Raw genomic sequence first — 21,160 nt, forward strand, 5'->3', positions numbered from 1 at the left:
GTAATTAAAATATCACTGCTTGACATCATTATTACACATTATTATACGTTATCAGTGTAATAACAGCATACCAATAGCATAAAGACATGAAGGACACCCGAAAGAATCTTCAGATGCCAGTAAAACAGGAATGGTGAGGTGTCAACGCATTTGGTCTTTGTGACGTAAATTGACAAGAACAAACCCTTACTTATTAACGTCACCGGGATTTGAACCACAGTCAATATTTAAGACGATACTAGGAGGGATTTCCATTTTAAAACCGCTGCAACATCATCACAAGACAAAACGGACCTACTACATCAGTGAACGTGCCGGGAATTTAACTTTACTTTCAAGAAAAGTACAATTAAAAAAATCTATGACGTTACACTCTTCTGCACTCTGTGTGTATATACTAGCAGCCCCGCCTCCGACCACGCCATTTTCATCTATATTTATTCTTCCTGCTTCTTCTTCTTATGCCTTATTTTTTGACCGCTAACGACTGGGAATTAGCAGAATCTACTACTACGCATGTCCTGTTGCATCCATTCCAGGTGTTTAGCTCAGGTAGTGGAGCACCTGGTTCTCAGTCTGGACGCTGGGAGTTCAAATACAGCATCAAGCTACTTCATGCTTCAATTGTTTTGAAGAATAATGATGATAGTAATAATTTGTTACTATCATCATTATTCTTCTTCTGATTATTACTACTACTACTACTACTACTACTACTACTACTACTACTACTATATAATTATTACTATCATAATGATGATAGTAATAATTTATTACTATCATCATTATTCTTCTTCTGATTATTACTACTACTACTACTACTACTACTAGTAGTAGTCGTAGTCGTAGGCTAGTATTAGCCTGCTTATTGGCTTGCTTATTAGCCTGCTTTTGCCCTATTACATGAAAGTTGTCAGATTTTTTTGGTTAAAAAAATCTATAAAAAATAAATCCATAAAAAAAATCTATAAAAAAACATTTTAGGAGGTCTGCTTTTGCCCTATTATATAACATTTGTCAGAGTTTTTTTTTGTTGTAAAATTCATTTAAAAAATTTATAAAAAATATCCAATTATTAAGGGGGGTTAAAGAACATTTAGCCCATTTAGCTGAAGAAATAACCTGAAAAAAATTCTTTTTTTAACGTATTCTTGAGCTGAATTAAGCACTTTCAAGCAGACAAATACTAGTAGTGTCGATGTTGAATGTTTACTAGCTTAATAGTTGAAAGTGTAAATACAAAATGTTCCTTATCCAGTCAACAGTTCTGTTTTTCTGACGCTTGAATGATGCAAACCACCTAAGCTAACTATGAAAATAAAGAAAAAATGCGACAGAGCTGTAAGACGTTTTGCCCCACAACATTCTTTGCTGACGTGCAATAAGCATCGTACCCTGGAGGGGAAAGGATGACAGTGTCCTGGATGCGGAATGCGGGTTTGTCAGATCTTCTTCAATCATCCCTGAAGTTCTCAGACATAAAAAGGGAACGTGAGATGGCGCTGATAATGTTTTATCAGTGATTTATTGTTTGCTGTGATCTGCGGAGCTAAACTTTAGAATTAATCTCAACTAAGGAGTTAACTTCTTGATATGAAAGTTGAATGTTTGTGTTTGGCAATGGATGCCGTATGGTTTCATGTACCCACAAATAAAGCTGAGTTCACACCGGACACAATTGATGCGATTTCGCAAGGTACGACACTGCTCCCAGATGTAACGATGCTAACTTGCTAATTGGGTAAAATGGTTAAGTTTCATTAATGTTCATGTTAAAGGTTAAATAACTGTTAATACTGTTCATTTTAATCTGAAAAAAATAATTTGCCTACCCACCAACTATATGTGTTTTTTAAAGTTTTTCTTATTTGCTGTTTTATTATTTTATTTATTTATTACTGATTAATTGATTTTTTAAAATTTATTTATTTATTTTGTGTAGTAAAAAAAAGAGGATATTTGAGAACAGTAGAATATTTTATCACAGCTTTTCTTGTGGAAAACCAGAACCAAAGCACTGAAAAAGCATTGAAGACACTTATTTATTTTTTCTGTTTTTGAAAAAATCTGTTTTTTTATTTTTTATTTTTTAAACCTGATGCCTCACCCAGACCAGAGCTCCAGTGGCCCCCCAGGTAAATTGAGTTTGAGACCCCTGTTCTAAATAGATGAAAACTAATGTGACCAAACTAAACAAAGGGTAGTAACTCCATATCCTAAATCAATAGGGAAGCTAAATATAAACCTAGTGTTAAACTTGATGCTAAACTAAATAAAAGGGGCTAAGCAGGAAAAAGGTAAAGCTTTACGAGGTCTAAGTGTCTGTCTGTATACTGTAAACATCAACACCCTTGGTCTGTGGTCTTTTTTTAGGGATGTGTTTTGAGCCCCCTGTTGTTTACCCTGATGACCCAAGACTGTCGCCCCAGATACAGCAGCGACCATATCCTGAAGTACGCAGACGACACAGCAGTTGTGGGCCTCATTCAGGACAACAATGAACTGGCTTACAGGGCGGAAGTGAAACACCTTGTGGATTGGTGCAAGGCCAACGACCTGGTCCTGAATGTCGACAAAACAAAAGAGATCATCGTCGACTTCCCAGCCATATTCCACTCTCCATCCATCCATCCATCCATCCATCCATCCATCCATCTGTCCTAAGACGAACCTGCACTGGCCCATTGTATCCCTTAATTGCCTTGCTGTTATCATGTGACTACCACTACCACGTGGGTGTTACACAAAGTGTTGCAGATGTTTGAAATACATAAAAAGTAGTACGTAAGGAAGTACACAAGGACATAAATTTCAAAATGTAGTGCAACCAGTTACAAGCATTCTAAGCATGCGGATTGTCCAAGAATGGCAATAAATATCAACGAATGTCATCAGTGAGTGTGGAGCAGTATATAAGAGGGGATTTCGACAGCTGGCCTTGTTTGGGAGGAACGTGTCAGGACTGTGAGAAGATCTCCACCCAGATGGTAAAGGAAGCGCTGGAGTAACCGTAAGTTTTGGACCGTTAAGCTTTTGGTTCCATTGTCCAGCGACTTTGTGACTTTGGAAGAGTTGTTGCCGAGTTGTTGTTGGTTTGCAAACGACTTCACAAAACAAAGTCCGATGACGGCCCATGTGACATAGGCAGACAACATGTACATACTAAGGGTGTGGAAAATAATCAATATTCATCGATACATCGATGCGCATGCGGCTCATTCACTGGGTATGGATGCAATTGACGAGTGAAATCTCGATTCATCGCGATGCGTTTGTGGGTATCGGTGAAATCCGATGCATGCGCTGTTTTATTAAGGTTAAACTTCCGCCCCATATGCTGTTCCCGGGGCGCAATGAATGCACCATCATTATTAACGGGTGGAAGTCGTGAGGCACATACAACTACTAGTAAACTAGTTAACCCCCTGCAACGTTTGGAAACGGCGGAAATCTCAACAAAACGTCCGTACAACGGCAGCACAATAAATATATATATATATATATTCATATTAGCAGTATGTTTGTCAGACAGGAATATAAACAAACATTGATTCCACAGTTGAAAGTGTCACTTTAACTTTGCTGTACTGTATTTTTCTTACAGCAGTAATTATTGTTTAATTGTTTGACTCCACCACTGAACCACTGCTATGGTAATTGCATAGCCGATGTGAAATTGTGCGGAAAGTTGTTTTTGAAAATGAGTTGCTGTTTTAAGACGGCAAAAAGAATGATGAAGAAGTGGTGCATAGTAAAAAAACCAAACAGCACTTTAGCCAGGTGCCTGAAGGAATCAAGCCAAATCCTTTTTTGTAGAACCATACTGAATTACAGTTTTTCCCTTTGCTTATTTGCATCATGTTGAATTGCACCATATTGCATTGCATTGATTTGAACTAAATGATTATCGCATCGTATCGACAGCAAATTCCATGTATCGTTAAAGTATCGTATCGCTGGCAGTGCATCGAGATGTGTATCGAATTGTCCTCGGCGCTGAGATTCACTTCCCTAGTACATACCGTAAACATGATCATGTTGCACTATAAATCATGTATGATGTGCAGCTTCCTGCCAAGAAGGATTCCTTATTTATGAATGGAACATTTTCATTTTTAGAGCATAAAAAAAACAGTTTACGACCTTCTAAATACAGTTTGTGATATTATTTGAGTCCTCTACAGCCATTCAGACAACGGAACTGAATAAGTTATGGTACACCTGGTACACAAGTACCTTTAGCTAAATATGGCAAACAGTAGTACCTGCCATTATTTTCCTGGATGCCAAATATTCAGGGACAGCTTTAGTACAGGATCCCCTGTATTTGGAAGAATGGACAAGAGCTTCCCACCGTCTTGCTGTATGAAGGTCTCCGGCCACGACTTGTTTGAGAATTCTATGAAGTCCACAGTGACAAACTGTTTCTGACTTGAACGATTTGGAATTGTCTTGCAGATCTCTGCAAGTCTCCAACATGCACCTTCTCCTCCTGGTCGTCACGGTTGCTGTCAGCCTGCTGCCAGGTAACTAGATAGTTATGGTTGATAGTGCGCGGAAATAAATTAGTATACCAGAAAAACACATACGCTAACAACAATAGCATGAAGCATGAATTATAGCCAATTCCCACTGGGGACCGGAGACACCACCATCAGGGATTGTATGTTCGGAGTTTATCTAAACCAGTGGTTCTCAACTGAGTACGTCCAGATCAGGATTTCTGGCTTCTGATCTGGATCCGATTTTTGGCCCTCAGATCTGATCCAATCTGATCCAGTCCCAATCCAAAACTTTGACATTGTTATTGAATTTTTTTTCCGAAATTAACTAAAGTAAACACTGCATGGTGGACGAGTGGTTAGTGCTCAGGCTACACAGCTAGGAGACCCGAGTTCAATTCCATGGTTTCCTCCCACATTCCAAAAACATGCTAGGTTAATTGGCGACTCCAAATTGTCCATAGGTATGAATGTGAGTGGGAATGGTTGTTTGTCTATATGTGCCCTGTGATTGGCTGGACATACCCCGCCTCTCGCCCGAAGACAGCTGGGATAGGCTCCAGCACCCCCACGACCCTCGTGAGGAAAAGCGGTAGAAAATGAATGAATGAACGATTCGATAATAACACATTTTCATAAAGCTTAAGCGCCGGTTAAGCAACACCGCCAGTCGTGTTCGGTTTTCCAACACAGTCGGCTCGCACTGTGGATGTCGCCAGTCAGTGTTGTTCACTGGAAGCCACCTCGCCAAACGAGAAAAGAAGAGTTGTGGTTGCTCACTATGTCACAAGTGATTTATTGGGGAATTGCACCTTCAGGCCTCGTCCCCGGCAGAAGAGCTATTCATAAATCAAGACGCTTCAGCAGAGCCAGCCGGCACACTGACGTCGATGTAGCATAATTCAGCCTTAAATATGCAATCAGAAGCTGAATTCATTCTACACTTGATCAAACTTACTTAAGATTTGTTAGATGAAAACACTGTTTTCTGATTCAGTCTCAAACTTTCAGTCTGAAAGTCTGTTTTCCTAGTTCTAGTGTCGAGTGTATCGTGAGACCCCTACAATATACTGTATATGTAATGTACTTGTCAGAAGAAAATGTTTTCTGTGGACTCAATTCTATGCTGTGTTTTTTTTTCATAATCCAAATTGATTTCATGAAGAAAGAGAAAAAAAAAGAAACAAACAACAACACCAACTTCACCCCAGTCCAGTTCCACAACACTCAAAGAGAAAAAAATCAAATCGAACCAAAAACAATAATCACAACAATAATAGGTTCTATGACATGCTAAAAGCAAACCAGTATCTGATGTTATTCTTGACGTGATTTCTACATATTATTTATCAGTACAGTAAAGTCTATGTTAAGCCTTAGACTGGCCAGGCTGACAATGCTGGCACTCGCGGTTCACAACATTTGGCTGTTTTCAGGTTCCTTGTCTGTACGGTCTTCAGCGTCAGCGACTTTGACCTGTTCCATTAACTACTATGGAAAAATATACACCCAAGTATATGTAAGTAACTGTGCTGGACGGTGTTTCTGTGGCACTCGCCACTTGTGGAGAGAAGATGGTGCTACAACCTCCTTGTGATCAACATCAAAGGAAATGGAAGTACAATTATTTGCTTTTTAGTTTACTATGTATCTTCTTTCTTTTTGTCCTGTTAACTGAAAAGGTAACTGAAAACATCGATACGGCTACGCTGTGCTTCGGCATGGAGGATGGACCTGACTGCATGACCATTACAAGTTCTGGGGCAGACTTAGGGAATATTTCTATATCAAACGCTAGCAGCGTAGAGGGACAACTTTCATCCTTCAAGACAAATCTGCCATTGCTTGAAGGGACATCACCATGCATTACCAACATCGTGATCATGTCCACTAGAGGGGTGAGTCATGCTGTCCAGTGTTTGCTTCAAAGACTTTCTTCTATGCTGTATTTTTTTTTTTTTGACAGATCCTGATGTCATTCCGCACATTTGGAACTCAAGGAAGTCTTGCAATTGTCTTGACACTAAGCGCAGATGTGGTGAGAATACCACCTTTTTGAAAGGCATTCATCGGCATATTCCAATCATATGCTTTTCCGGAAATCCGTCAGCGCATTTGTAAGATTTTGCGTTGAAAAACAACGGCCTCTTACTAGCCTGGGATAGCCATAGCAGCTGAAAGGTACACCAGACCAGGACTTGAGAGCTTTCCGAGTTTATTTTACAAGACAGCAGCAGCATTTCCCCCAGCACACACAACAGGCCTCTCTCAAACAAGTTCACCCAGCCCCTTTTACCTGTGAAGGGCCAACCACAGTTCCCAAGGAGAGGGTGAGGCAATAAGTCCAAAAGGTACCCGATTTACATTCACAACACCCTTCATATTAAATATAAGTCCTTCAGGAGTCCCACACTGAAGGGTCACTTCCTGTGTGTATATATATACATATACACTATATATATATACGTATAAACACTCACGTACACCTAACAACTTGAATTCCCCAACTACCACCCAGTCAATCCCCCTCCTCCAGGTGGCACTTGGGAGAGTCCAATTGAGGTGATCAGCCTCTGGCCTGCACTCCCATGGGCGCGCCTCCATGTTTGTGCCACGACCAATCACCTCAAACAAAAGGAGAAACTGATGAGAAATTAGGAACACAAATGACTTCTAAATGAAAAACTAAAGTGGCACTTAAACGGCAAACAAATATAATTAAAGCACTAACCAAAATATATGTAAATAACTAAAGCCAACTATATACACAAAGAGAAACCAGACAGTGTAGGCGGGGCATACACCTGATCAGTGAGGGAGGATTGGCAGCTCCCTCACAGCATTGTAGACCAAACGGAAAGGTTTAGCAGTTAAATTAGCACGATTGGACGAGTCTGTAATCATCGAAGCAGTGACCAAGGAAATAGTCATGGGAGTGCTCAAGAGCCATATAGAAATACTTGGAAGGAATAATGTGCTGTGATGTTTTAATTAAGCATCAGAGTGTACTCAAATAAAACCTGTTTTAGTATAACTCTAAAAATGACTTGAGCTTTGTCGAGGACAAAATATGATGGCCGTGAAGGCTTTTGTTGGACTGACATGGGCTAGTTTCAAGAAACACTCAATGGTTGGTTGGTGTCAATGTCATGTTTGGCAGGTTATCTGGGATAGACTCCAGCTCTTCTGTAAACCTGAACTATTTAGCTTCTTATAACATACTACAATCACACATGAAATGATTGAACTTGTTCATAAGTGTGACATCCTCACATGTGTCCATGTAGAACGTGACAGCCAAGGTGAACGGGCAGCAGGTGGACCAATGGAAGCCGGCGTCGCGTGTGTCTAAATACGGTTACCTGAGCGGCTGCAGATTCATAAGTAAGCACACCACCTCAGCCATTGTCACAGCGCCACTGATTGGTGTACGAGTTCTATCGTTATCATGACTGGAACCTGATCTACAAGTGCAGTAGGCCACATCCTCAATGGCCTACCAGATTATGCAGGTTTTCCGCTTATACAGGTTGCTCGTTCAGAAAATAACCGACAAAAGAAGCAAATAATACACTAAATAAAATCCGATTTACGCATATACCGGATATAAATCCGATATATGCGTAAAACGGACATTTTCCAGTATACGCATATAACGGATTCCGCTTATATCGGACAAAACCAGTGGGAACAATTGAATCCGATATATCCGAGGTTTACTGTATTACTTTGTTGTAAAAGTCTGATCGCCTTCTGATGAGCTTGGGTACTGTCCATAATTCGCCATTTTGCCGGTCAAATCCATTCATTCATTCATTTATGTTTGACTTGTTTGTGAATCGGGCTCTAGCCGGAACTGCTGTTTATGTGACGTTGAATAAACACTGGCTTTTCCGTCTCTACACCATCCGTACCAGAACGCATCTACATCCGGTCGGCCTATTTTCTGGCAGTCATGCGTTCGGCAACATGATTTGTACTTTGCATGAGCATTGTGCGTACTAATATACTAATATAATAATAAACGTCTAGTACATGTGCAGAAGCCATCGTGTTTCCAATTATGGGTCGTGTCATGACAGTGCCAAGAACCTTCCATCCCCTTCAGGATCCATCGGTACTGCAAATGTCTGACATTTCTCTGTATTTTGAGCAAGAATAGCAACGTTAAAACCACAAGACCACCAATATGGCTGGTGACCAGTCCGGCGTGTACTTTGCCTCTCGCCCGAAGACAAACTGGGATAGGCTCCAGCATACCCTAGTGAGAATAAGCAGCATGAAAAATGGATGGATGAGGCCAAAAAGATTCAGTGAGTGACGCAGCAATGAGTCGGATGTCTAAAAAGTACTGTATAAGGACTGTACTGTTCAAACTTGAGTTCGCTGGTTCGAAGCCCAGTCCTGTCCGTGTAAAATACTGTAATTTTTATATTATTTACAGCTTTGTTTGACGACCTCAATGAAGAACATTTAGTGGCATCGTAGTGTTTCGTTCCACTGTGTCAGACGCATTAGTTTTAGTTTTCTGTACATGGACAACTCGGAGAAAATATGGCTTTGTGATGTGTCTATTTGAATGTGATGAAGTCGTGTATGTTGTTTCCAGATCAATTAGTTCTACCTAACGCAACAAGCTGTCACCCAGCAGCAGGCTTGCTGTCTTGTAATGGAACCGCTTTCCTCACGATATCTCAGAACGACAGGTAAGCTTTTGTGATGTCTCTCATGTCGACGATGCCATCATAACAACCTACTCACCACCGACCCTGCCTCTGCTAGTTGCCCAGTCAACTATGTGTGCACTGTGACCGGCTCCACCATCATTGATTACTCTGGTAATTCCACCTCTGTGGAGGATCGCTGTGCCTACACTTTGTACTCCAATTCAAGTGTCCAGATAGTGGGCCTCTTCAAGGAACGTCGTCGAAAAGACGTCATATTTTTGGACAGTGTCATCATCAAACTGCTGGACTCCAAATCTGTCATTCAACTTGGCCCAGGTGTGAAAGTTCTGGTAGGTCGCCTTCATCAGAAGATATTTATTATCAGTTATTGCTTCTCCTAAATGAACAGAAGATGTTCATCCAGTGTTTATCATGCAGGTCAACAACACTGTTATGAACATCAGCAGTGTGTCTGAGGGATATGAAGGTTTGGACCTCCACAAGGACCAGACTGGAGTCACAGTCAACATATATCTGTCCGACTCCAACATGACTGTCTTCTTCAATGGAGACACTGCTCAGATCCTCCAAACACAAACGGGGATTTTGACAGGTGACATTTTCTACGACCAACCCAGCTGGTTGGTGACAGTTTGAGAAAGAGAAGGAGCCGGAAATACTATGAATACATTTCTACTTCAGATGCTCAATTGGACTGACAGATGAAGGACGTAGCGGCAGACTCCACCCTGAGAACTGTTTGCGTTGTCCTAACCATTTTACAAACATTTTACAAAGTCCTCTGAAACAAACTCACTACTTTGAGGAAAGCAAATGAATTAAATGGGTGAACTACTAGGTTTTCATCAAGGTCACCATCCAAGTGACATCAACAAGAACGGCAGAGAGCTCCTCGTTCCATAAAATGTTACTGTTTAAGCCTTATTGACATCTTCTCCTCACCATTCTAGATGATCCAGACAGTCTCTGTGTCAACGCCAAGGTGACTTTAAGTGACTTAAAGTCGGCTGATTACAGCTCTGAGGGGTGAGACCTCGTCACTAGTCCTGCTGACTGAAGCTTCATAATTTTCTGCTTTGCGTTCTTCTGTGAGCTTGCTGTTTGTCAACCCCCAGCTGTGAGATGCAGTACAGTGAGCCAGATGACGAGTCCATCAACTGCACCACCGTGACTGAACAGTAAGCAGAAAAACTCTAGAAAACAAGCAAGCTACTCTTCGGTCTTGACTTGGACTGCATCCTTCCGTCTTTCCGCTGCAGCTGTCAAGCACTGAAAGGCCCGGACTTCTCCGACTGTGAATTAATTGTCGATCCAGAGCCGTACATCGCCGCCTGCAACTACACGCTGTGTCATTATCCAGATGTGGACGGCCTCGGGTGTGAGTTTTTGGAGGCCTATTCTCATGCCTGCGGCCTGAGGCAGAACTCCATGTTGGACGACTGGAGGATGGAGGCCGACTGCCGTAAGACTTTCTGTCACTTTTCTGTCACTAGTCACTAATCAGAAGGAGACATTCAAGTGGTTTCCCTGGAGGCACCACCATAATGCTGTCCTTGGTTATGACAATAAGGGTATGTTAAGGTATGATGGCTCTGATATTGTTTATGTTTCAGCTCCCCGTCAGGCTTTCTGCAATGACACCCAATGTGTTGATCACGAGTTCTGTGCTGAAGGCATCAACGACCAAATCATGTGCTTCTGTCGGGCCATTTTTGCCTCCGATTACAGGTCCAACAACACTTTGGGTAAGATGAGTATGGGGGGTTGTCGCAGATGAAACAACAGGTCGCCCAAAAAAGGTGTTTTGCTGTTCAGGTGATACAGAGGTCTGCATGGACAACAGTGCTTCAGTCACTCTGGTCGGTTGTCTCCTAGAGGAGAAAGGTTTCCGATACACGGACCTGCACCTCAACAACGACTCTTGTAGAGGACACAGGGACATGGACCACATGGTGACCTTTAACTTTAGTGACAGCAACCTCTGTGGGACGGTGGTCACGGTGGGAGTCTCTCTTGTCCTGACATTCGTAGTGTTTCAGGTCCATGTATTGAATTCTTGAACGTCTTACCCTGCAGGCCAACGACAGTGTGGTTCTGTACAAGAACGCTGTCACCGGATTTAACACCTCTGAAATTGTTGCTAACTTTGATGAATTCCATGTGAACTTCTCCTGCTATTACTACCAGCCAGAACTTCAGAGTATGACATTCAGAATCAAAGACAAGTGAGTTCAACGTGTTTGACCAGTGTCATCTGATTTTGAAACCAAAAGCTAAAGATTAGTGTGTGTGTGTGTGTGTGTGTGTGTGCAGCGCTGTCCTCCAGCAGGTTGTATCAGAATCTTGGAATTACACTCTGAAGATGACAGCCTACAAGGATGCCCAACACAGACAACCTATAATGTCAGACAAAGACGTTCAGTTGAACGAAAGGATCTGGGTGGAGTTCATGACGTACGGTCTGGACGACAACCTGGTCTCCTTGGTAACCAACTCCTGCTGGGCCACCAACGGCTCATCGCCCAGTGAGGGTCTGAGATACGACCTGGTCTATGATGGGTGAGACCACTCACTGCTGCTTAGACATTTCTCAATTACAGTTAACTATCAGCTATCTCAGTCTGAAGCAGGTCAGAAGGACAAAGCTGTAACCTGTATTTTCCTGTCTCTGTAAAGTTGTCCAAGCACTGTGGAGCCCTCAGTGAAGGTGATGAAGAATGGAGTCGGAGTGTCCAACAGTTTCTCCTTCAACATGTTCCACTTCACCGGAGGCAGCTATGAGGTCTACCTGCACTGTAAAGTTCAACTGTGTCCCAACCAGAGCCAAGACTGCCAGCCGGTACGTTGCTATACATTGTTTTGGTCACATGGCACTGAAGCACAAGACCTCTGTTCTTAACTCTAATAACTCTTGGCAAAATAGGACTACATTCCTGAGTCTAGAATTGTAATAAAGACCCTAGCTTTTAGCCTTGATCTCCCTTGACCACAATCACATCAACTTACCTTAACCAAGTACACCTGCCTTCATTCAATCCTACCATCTTCCATGTCTTCCATATGTTCAAAAACCTATCCCAACACTTTGACTCAGAGTTGTACTGGTCCTAAGAGAAGAAGACGCAGGTCTGCCACGTCTGGATATGTTGATGAAAGCCCTGCCCTCGTCAGCATGTCCTGGACCAATTAGGTAAGACTCTGCTGCTGACATGTGACCGGTGAGTTCTGATCACCTGATAGTTGTTCTGCTTGACTTCTCAGGCTGTTTCCATGGCGACTCAGCGTGCGGACCTTCAGAAAGATCTCAGACCTGATGGGACCGTTTTGTAGAACGTTTGCATGGAAGCATTCAGATCATTTTAAAGTTGGAAGGCTCTGACAGTCCAATAGCTACTATATTATTGTAACACGGTGAAGGGTAATTACTTGTTACTGAAGTACTATGTCTTGTTAGAAATATGTAGCTAATCAATCATTACATAACATCACAGATGAGTGTTAACAATGTTTCATGACATGTTGTTGTACAACAGGGGTGAGCAAACTGCAGCCTGCGGGCCACATCAGGCCTGCCAAACATCTTAAACTGCCCAGCCATGCATTTCCATATGACTTTTTCAAAAACCTTTAACATCAAAACTGTGGCTGGCAACATGACTTGCAGTGCTCCTGTCGCATGGTGGAGTGGCACAGAAATAATCAGATGCTATCTGTAGCCGCATGGGATGCTGGGTAGCTTGTGGTACTGTCTTTCTCGACATGTCACCATGGTTGTTGCATTTTTTTTCTTGATTGTAAAACATGTTGAGGAGAAAGAAAAGTTGAAAGTTGAGTTGAAAGAAAATATTGCATTATTATGATGATGATTATGATCTGTTAGTGTAATATATTACAACAGGGCTCTATTTGGTCTAAATAATAATAATAATAATAATATAGTTTAGTGTCAATTCGTCAGACAATAAACATTTAAAACATTTTACATTCTACTTAATATTAAAGTCTCATCTTGTGAGTTGGGTGTCTCGTGACAGCCCTACAGAACACGATGGTAAATGTTTGACTGACGTTCTTCTCTCACAGCACTGCTGTTGTCCAACAGGAAAAACACCGAAGATCTGCTCCTGCTACATTTTTGTTTGGCAGCTAAATCAAAATTGATGTACAGTACATTCCCATGGCCTACTATACAAGTTTTACCAGACTCTAAGAACTTTTTTTTAGAGCTGTAGATGTCATCAAGCTCCTACCTCAAGGAAAAATTGTTCCGTTAAGTTTGCATGCTTAAGTCTACACTTCTATTAGTGTTTCCAAATGAAAAACCTGCCTTGGTGTTTGCCGCTAAGACTGGCAAACTCAAAAGCACAATAAAACAGAATGGGGTGCAGGCAAGAGTTCGAAAACAAAACACACAGAATGACAAGACATCACCTAATAAAAGACGAACAGAACAACAATAAAAAAAACAAATAAGACACAAACAAACCAAGAAACAAGATGTCACCAATAAGAGACACATGTTTACATTTTGAGCCATGAAAAGATGAATACGTTGATGGCGATCAGCGATCCAGTGATCCACACTAGCTACTCAAATGAATTTTAACTTCAAGTGCTGCAGGGATTTTTTTGAAGCGTTGCAGAGGATAGTAATATTTGTACATCAAAGTAAGTGTTTTCAGAATGTTGTGAAACCAGTTATGATGATTATAAGACTGTAATGCAAAAGAACGTCATCTGTGACATGACAAGTTGAGTAACATATGAGAAGGTATTTCGCACTTTGTCTCATTTGGACGGAAAGTGTCAGTGCTGTGAGAAGATCTTCAACCAGACTGTAGAGGAAGCTCCAGAGTGAGGGTAAGTCCTCCTCTTTAAAGGGACCATTAGGGTTTGAGTCCACTGTCAAGCAACTTTCGGAGTTTGTTGTTTCATATAGAAGAGTTGTTTTTCTTGGGATACAAGCGACTTCACGAAAAACGTAACCTCTGATGACATGTTGGAATAAGCCCTGGTACGGTGAACACACCATGCGATGCTCAAGGAGATGCAGGTGTTCTCAAGATTATTTACGACCTCTGAGTCCTATTTTTGGTTCAGTCTGGACAAAGAAAACATTGGTTTTTGATTAACACTATCTGTATCCGTATCCGTTCACCTATCTAAATTATCTGTATCTGTATCCGATTTAAAGACATATGGCGAGGATGTTAAAGATCTAGAACCTTCTTTGCTAATTCCTCGTCAACCGTGGTTAATTGGTTCCAGGCCTTATTTATAAAAGGAATATGTTCATTGTAACTGCATAAAAAAACTGTAATTACAACCTTCTGAATACAGCTTCTAAAATTGTTACAGCGCTCCAGACATAAAATAACACCCCTATAGTCACCTTTACATTCAGACAGGAACCTGTTTGCCTTGATGCATCAGCAGTTTAGAATTGCTATGGTGCTTCTACAAGGAGCCGATGATTCTATGACGTCTACAGTGCCAAAGTAGACGCTACTCTCGTCTGCTTTGGACAATTTGTGACTGTCTTGCAGATCTCTGTCTGTTGTCAGTCAGCATGGACCTCGTCCTCCTGGTCGTCATGATGGGAGTCAGCCTGCTGCCAGGTAATCAGAAAGTGGACTTCGTCATAAAGAAGGGTTGATAATACGTTGGAAGAAAATTTTGTACATAAGAAAAACACAGACGCTAACAACAATCGCATGACGCATGAATGATTCCAATCGGAGACGGCAACATCACGGATGCTACTTTTTGAGTTATTCTAAACCAGCGGTTCTCAACTCAGCATTTCTGGCCTCTGATAAGATCCATTTTCAACACTTTGAAAATATTATTGTAATTATAGAACTGAAAATGTTTTCTTAGAAATTACTTAAAGTAAACACAATAAAGGACCGCCCATTCCAAAACCTCCGGTGGAGCTTGACACGCACCTCCACCAACAACAGAATTCAGAACATCTGCGTTACAACACCAACAGGATGTTGCAAGTTGCTGTTAGCCGACTTGTACTTCTATCTATTTATGAGTTAAAAAACATCAGAATTTGCTGAAATGTCTAGCGATGGCTAACCAGACGATGTCGTGTGTATGTTGAGCTTTGGATGAGATGAAGATGAAGATGCCGCCACTCTCCGTTCACAACATGTGGCTTTTTTCAGGTTTTTTGTCTGCAGAGTCAGTGACTTTGACCTGTTCGATTAATTTCTATGGAAAGGAATACACCGAAGTACATGTAAGCCACTGCGCCGCACAATCCTTCTGTACCACTCTGCAAATATGGAGAGAAGATGGCTCAGGAACGTCATTGTGGGAAACATCAGATAAACTGGAAATATACTGTTTTTCTTTTTTTGTGTTTTGTCTTGTTAACAGGCAAATGTTGACCAGTTGACAGTTTCGGTGTGCTTTGGAATCGAGGATGGACCTGACTGCATGATTGTCACAACTGCTGAAATTATGAATACAATTATTATATCAAACGAAAGCAGAGTAGCTGGAGCTGGGTCACCCTTCAAGACAAATCTACCGCAGCTTGTGGGGACATCAGAATGTACTTCTGAAGTAATAATCGCTAACAATGGGGGGGTCAGTCAGACTTTTTAGTGTTTATTTCAAACACTTTCTTCAGTGCTTTGCTAAAGATTTTAGGCAACATTTCTTTGTCTTTTTACAGCTCACGGTCAACTTCCGCACATTTGCAAATACTCAAGGAAGTGTGGGATATAGCTCCACATTAACTTCAAGTGTGGTGAGAATATTTACTTTTACCGACTTAGATGTCCACATGCTTGATCGAAGAAGCTGGATTTTGAAACAATAAATTTCCAATGCGCGGCAGTGGAGTGGTTAGCGCACAGACCTCACAGCTAGGAGACCCGAGTTCATTCCCACCCTCAGCTATCTCTGTGTGGAGTTTGCATGTTCTCCCCGCCCGGGTATGCGTGGGTTTTCTCCGGGTATTCCGGTTTCCTCCCACATTCCAAAAACATGCTAGGTTAATTGGCCACTCCAAATTGTCCATAGGTATGAATGTGAGTGTGAATGGTTGTTTGTCTATATGTGCCCTGTGATTGGCTGGCCACCAGTCCAGAGTGTACCCCGCCTCTCGCCTGAAGACAGCTGGGATAGGCTCCAGCACCCCCTCGACCCTCGTGAGGAAAAGTGGTAAAAAATGAATGAATGAATTCTTCCAATCCTTGCTTGAGATGGGCTGTGTTTGGGTAGGTTACATTCGTGAAGAAGCCATCATTCTGTCTTTAGAGTCATTTTTTTCCCCACTTGTGGAGTTGAAGCTCCATGTTGGTCTTTAGGAAAACATAAGTTCTAGCAACTCAGCAACAGGATATTTATATCTCAGTACTTTCTTCAACTCAATTAGACAGTTGTTTGAACAAATTCAATTTGATTGATGGTCACTGAATTTTTTGTGGAAATGCTCTGATCAGCATTTTATGTGTCCATGTAGACCATAACAAACAAGGTGAACGGACAGCAGGTGGACACGTTGCTGGTGAATCCCAATGAGGGTGCATTTCACGACCTGAGCCGCTGCAGACACTCAAGTAAGCACACCACGTCAGTCATTGTAACAGCACCACTGATTGGTGCACTTGTCCCATCATTATCATTGGAACCTGATCTACAAGTGCAGTAGTAGGCTCCATCCTCAATGGCCAACCAGAATATGCATGTTTTCAGTCCACATACTCCTTACGCATGTTTAAGTCTACGTGCGCACATTATTTTAAATATCAGCATATCTTAGACATGCACTGAGGTTCATGGCTGGTGAGGCCATTTTTATGTTAATACAAATTGGTCATTAAGAAAATAACCTAAACATTTACTTTGGTTAAAACATGTTTTCAGATGTTTTGGTATTTAATTCAAATTTGACTGACTGACCGATGCATTCCTTCTTTCATTCATCCGTGACTTTATATGTACTTTATATGATGTGTCTGTAAAGTTTTACAAACATGAGCAATATATGTACGGCATCTGTATTTCTATTTATTCATGTATAATATACTTGACTGGTTATGACATTTACGCATATCGGTTTTCTGTGAAAATATGAACTGTAAATTTAGCTTGTTGCATGTGCTACGGTACGTTTTTACGTAGGTCACTCTTTTGAATAAAAACAATAGAAAATGATAGAAACCAGAGTTGAAAACAGAGTGCTCTACAGTAAAATACTGTATAACAAAATACAATCAAGAGACACTTGTTCTAAAACTCACTGCCAGTGTGTGCCAGCTTGTGGGCAACTGGGGGTGTTACTGTTACCGATGCCAATGAGAAGCCAACAATTGTCAAAACTCAGCATGAATCTCACTTAGGCAACATTTCTCGGAGCAATGTTAAGACCATATTTACCAACATATTGGTGAATGAGGCCAAAAAAACTAGAATATTCCAATTAATGGATTGAATGAAGTCATGTATGTTGTTTCCAGATCAATTACTTGAATCAAACACAACAAGATGTAACCCAGTAGTAGGCTTGCTGTCTTGTAATGCAACCGCTTTCCTCACGATATCCCAGGACGACAGGTAAGCTTTTGTGATGTCTCTCATGTCGCCGATGCCATCATAACAACCTACTCACCACCGACCCTGCCTCTGCTAGTTGCCCACCGAACTATGTGTGCACTGTGACCGGCTCCACCATCATTGATTACTCTGGTAATTCCACGTCTGTGGAGGATCGCTGTGCCTACACTTTGTACACCAATTCAAGTGTCCAAGTAGTGGGCCTCTTCAAGGAACGTCGTCGAAAAGACGTCATATTTTTAAACAGTGTCATCATCAAGGTGCTGGACTCCGAAACTGTCATTCAACTTGGCCCAGGTGTGAAAGTTCTGGTAGGTCACCTTCATCAGCAGATGATTAGTCATAAAAGACTGAATATGTTATTGCTTCTCCTAAACGAACAGAAGATGTTCATCCAGTGTTTATCATGCAGGTCAATAACACTGTTATGAACATCACCAGTGTGTCTGAGGGATATGAAGGTTTGGACCTCTACCAGGATCAGACTGGAGTCACAGTCAACATATATCTGTCCGATTACAACTTGACTGTCTTCTTCAATGGAGACACTGCTCAGATCGTCCAAACACAACAAGAGATGATGACAGGTGACGTTGTCTTACTCGAGTAGCTTCTAGCTGATTGGGGACAGCTTGCACCGTGTTTGCGCAGCACTTTCAGTAAAACCATTCTAGGTTTATCACAATGCACTTTGTGCTGACAAGAATAGGTCTCAAGACTGGACCGACATGAATCGGACTTGTCTGTGATGGACATGCTTCAGATGCTCAAATGGGCTGACAGATGAAGGATCTGGAGGCCAACTCCACATGTGGAACAGTTTGTGCTGTCCTAACCATTCCTAAACATTTTTTGCCGATTGGTACAAAGTCCACTAAAACGAACCCACTTAGTCAAGGGAATAAACTACTTGGTCTTCATCAAAGTCACAGTCCAAGGGGCATGAATGGCAGAGAGCTCCTTGTTTGTTTCTGTTCCATGAACTGTAACTACATTTTTTTATTGATTTTCTTCTTCCTTGCCATTATAGACAGTCCGGTGAGTTTGTGTGTCGACTCCAACGTGACTTTAAGTGCCATTAAGTCGGCTGATTACAGCTTTGAGGGGTGAGACCTCGTCACTAGTCCTGCTGACTGAAGCTTCCTAATTTTCTGCTTTGCGTTCTTCTGTGAGCTTGCTGTCTGTCATCCCCCAGCTGTGAGGTGCAGTACAGTGAGCCAGATGACGAGTCCATCAACTGCACCACCGTGACTGAACAGTAAGCAGAAACACTCCACAACACAAGCAAGCCCGTCTGGTATTAACTAGGACTCTACCCTTACATCTCCACCACAGCTGTCAAGCCCTCAACGGCCCTGACTTCTCCGACTGTCACTCCATTGTCGATCCAGCGCCGTACATCGCCGCCTGCAACTCCACACTGTGTCATTATCCAGATGTGGACGGCCTCAGGTGTGAGTTTTTGGGTGCCTATTCTCATGCCTGCGGCCTGAGGCAGAACTCCATGTTGGACGACTGGAGGATGGAGGCCGACTGCCGTAAGACTTTCTCTTACTAGTCCTCCAAATAAAATCACATCAGAAGGACACATGTGGTTTCCCTGGAGGCACCACCATAATGCTGTCCTTGGTTATGACAATAAGGGTATGTTAAGGTATGATGGCTCTGATATTGTTTATGTTTCAGCTCCCCGTCAGGCTTTCTGTAATGACACACAATGTGTTGATCACGAGTTCTGTGCTGAAGGCATCAACGAACAAATTATGTGCTTCTGTCGGGCCATTTTTGCCTCCGATTACAGGTCCAACAACACTTTGGGTAAGATGAGTATGGGGGGTTGTCGCAGATGAAACAACAGGCCGCCCAACAAAGGTGTTTTGCTGTTCAGGTGATACAGAGGTCTGCATGGACAACAGTGCTTCAGTCACTCTGGTCGGTTGTCTCCTGGAGGAGAAAGGTTTCCGATACACGGACCTGCACCTCAACAACGACTCTTGTAGAGGACACAGGGACATGGACCACATGGTGACCTTTAACTTTAGTGACAGCAACCTCTGTGGGACGGTGGTCACGGTGGGAGTCTCTCTTGTCCTGACATTCGTAGTGTTTCAGGTCCATGTATTGAATTCTTGAACGTCTTTTATCCTGCAGGCCAACGACAGTGTGGTTCTGTACAAGAATGCTGTCACCGGAATTAACACCTCTGAAATTGTTGCTAACTTTGATGAATTCCATGTGAACTTCTCCTGCTATTACTACCAGCCGGAACTTCAGAGTATGACATTCAGAATCAAAGACAAGTGAGTTCAACATGTTTGACCAGTGTCATCTGATTTTGAAACCAAAAGCTAAAGATTAGTGTGTGTGTGTGTGTGTGTGTGTGTGTGCAGCGCTGTCTTCCAGCAGGTTGTATCAGAATCTTGGAATTACACTCTGAAGATGACAGCCTACAAGGATGCCCAACACAGACAACCTATAATGTCAGACAAAGACGTTCAGTTGAACGAAAGGATCTGGGTGGAGTTCATGACGTACGGTCTGGACGACAACCTGGTCTCCTTGGTAACCAACTCCTGCTGGGCCACCAACGGCTCATCGCCCAATGAGGGTCTGAGATACGACCTGGTCTATGATGGGTGAGACAATATGTTTGAGGCCACTCACTGCTGCTTAGACATTTCTCAATTACAGTTAACTATCAGCTATCTCAGTCTGAAGCAGGTCAGAAGGACAAAGCTGTAACCTGTATTTTCCTGTCTCTGTAAAGTTGTCCAAGCACTATGGAGCCCTCAGTGAAGGTGATGAAGAATGGAGTCGGAGTGTCCAACAGTTTCTCCTTCAACATGTTCCACTTCACTGGAGGCAGCTATGAGGTCTACCTGCACTGTAAAGTCCAACTGTGTCCCAACCAGAGCCAAGACTGCCAGCCGGTACGTTGCTATACATCGTTGTGGTCACATGGCACTGAAGCACAAGACCTCTGTTCTTAACGAATCACTCTCAACACAATGTGACTAGATTCCAGAGTCTAGAATTGAAATGAACAACCTAGCTTTTAGCTTACCTTAACCAAGAACATACCTGCCTTCATTCAATCCTACCATATTTCATAAGTTGAAACGCCCTCCATGTTGACCCAATCCTTACATCTTCACCTATCCCAACACTTTGACTCAGAGTTGTGCTGGTCCCAAGAGAAGAAGACGACGAAGGTCTGCTGGGTCTGAATATGTTGATGAAAGCTCCAGCCTTATCAGTGTGTCCTGGACCAATTAAGTAAGACACGCTGTTGACACCTGACCAGTGAGGTCTGATCACCTTGTTGCTTTTCTCGTCTTGTCAGGCTGTTTCCATGGCAACTCAGAGTGTGGATCTTCCCAGATTCGGACCTGA

At 42.2% G+C, this 21,160-nt stretch overlaps 2 protein-coding genes across 2 annotated transcripts; both read left to right on the forward strand.

Annotated features, from left to right (window-relative positions):
* The first annotated feature begins 10,101 nt into the window (after nt 1-10,101).
* On the forward strand, nt 10,102-13,041 carry LOC131135676 (uromodulin-like). Its single transcript, XM_058081870.2, has 10 exons — nt 10,102-10,216; nt 10,306-10,368; nt 10,450-10,652; nt 10,804-10,935; nt 11,006-11,190; nt 11,267-11,415; nt 11,504-11,749; nt 11,867-12,029; nt 12,285-12,380; nt 12,452-13,041. Exons 2-9 carry the CDS (start codon nt 10,313-10,315, stop codon nt 12,378-12,380), a joined length of 1,230 nt encoding a protein of 409 aa, XP_057937853.2. The 5' UTR covers nt 10,102-10,216; nt 10,306-10,312; the 3' UTR covers nt 12,452-13,041.
* A 1,718-nt stretch (nt 13,042-14,759) lies between these two features.
* LOC131135919 (alpha-tectorin-like) lies at nt 14,760-21,160 on the forward strand. The gene is made up of 14 exons (XM_078795377.1): nt 14,760-14,808; nt 15,367-15,440; nt 16,674-16,783; nt 17,844-18,078; nt 18,180-18,354; nt 18,798-18,873; nt 18,963-19,025; nt 19,103-19,305; nt 19,454-19,585; nt 19,656-19,840; nt 19,919-20,067; nt 20,158-20,403; nt 20,535-20,697; nt 21,149-21,160. The coding sequence occupies exons 1-14, from the start codon at nt 14,760-14,762 to the stop codon at nt 21,158-21,160; spliced, it is 1,872 nt and encodes a 623-aa protein (XP_078651503.1).

Source organism: Doryrhamphus excisus, linkage group LG12, assembly GCF_037039965.1.
Source record: "Doryrhamphus excisus strain RoL-2023G ecotype Guam linkage group LG12, RoL_Dexc_Guam_v1.1, whole genome shotgun sequence".
NCBI classification, from domain to species: domain Eukaryota; kingdom Metazoa; phylum Chordata; class Actinopteri; order Syngnathiformes; family Syngnathidae; genus Doryrhamphus; species Doryrhamphus excisus.

Coding starts and splice junctions, on each gene's coding strand:
- LOC131135676 (XM_058081870.2), top strand. CDS start 10,313: ATGCAGTACAGTGAGCCAGATGACGAGTCCATCAACTGCACCACCGTG. Junction 10,369..10,449: donor TGCACCACCGTGACTGAACA/GTAAGCAGAAAA, acceptor TTTCCGCTGCAG/CTGTCAAGCACTGAAAGGCC. Junction 11,191..11,266: donor TCTGTGGGACGGTGGTCACG/GTGGGAGTCTCT, acceptor CTTACCCTGCAG/GCCAACGACAGTGTGGTTCT.
- LOC131135919 (XM_078795377.1), top strand. CDS start 14,760: ATGGACCTCGTCCTCCTGGTCGTCATGATGGGAGTCAGCCTGCTGCCA. Junction 14,809..15,366: donor GGGAGTCAGCCTGCTGCCAG/GTAATCAGAAAG, acceptor GGCTTTTTTCAG/GTTTTTTGTCTGCAGAGTCA. Junction 20,068..20,157: donor ACATTCAGAATCAAAGACAA/GTGAGTTCAACA, acceptor GTGTGTGTGCAG/CGCTGTCTTCCAGCAGGTTG.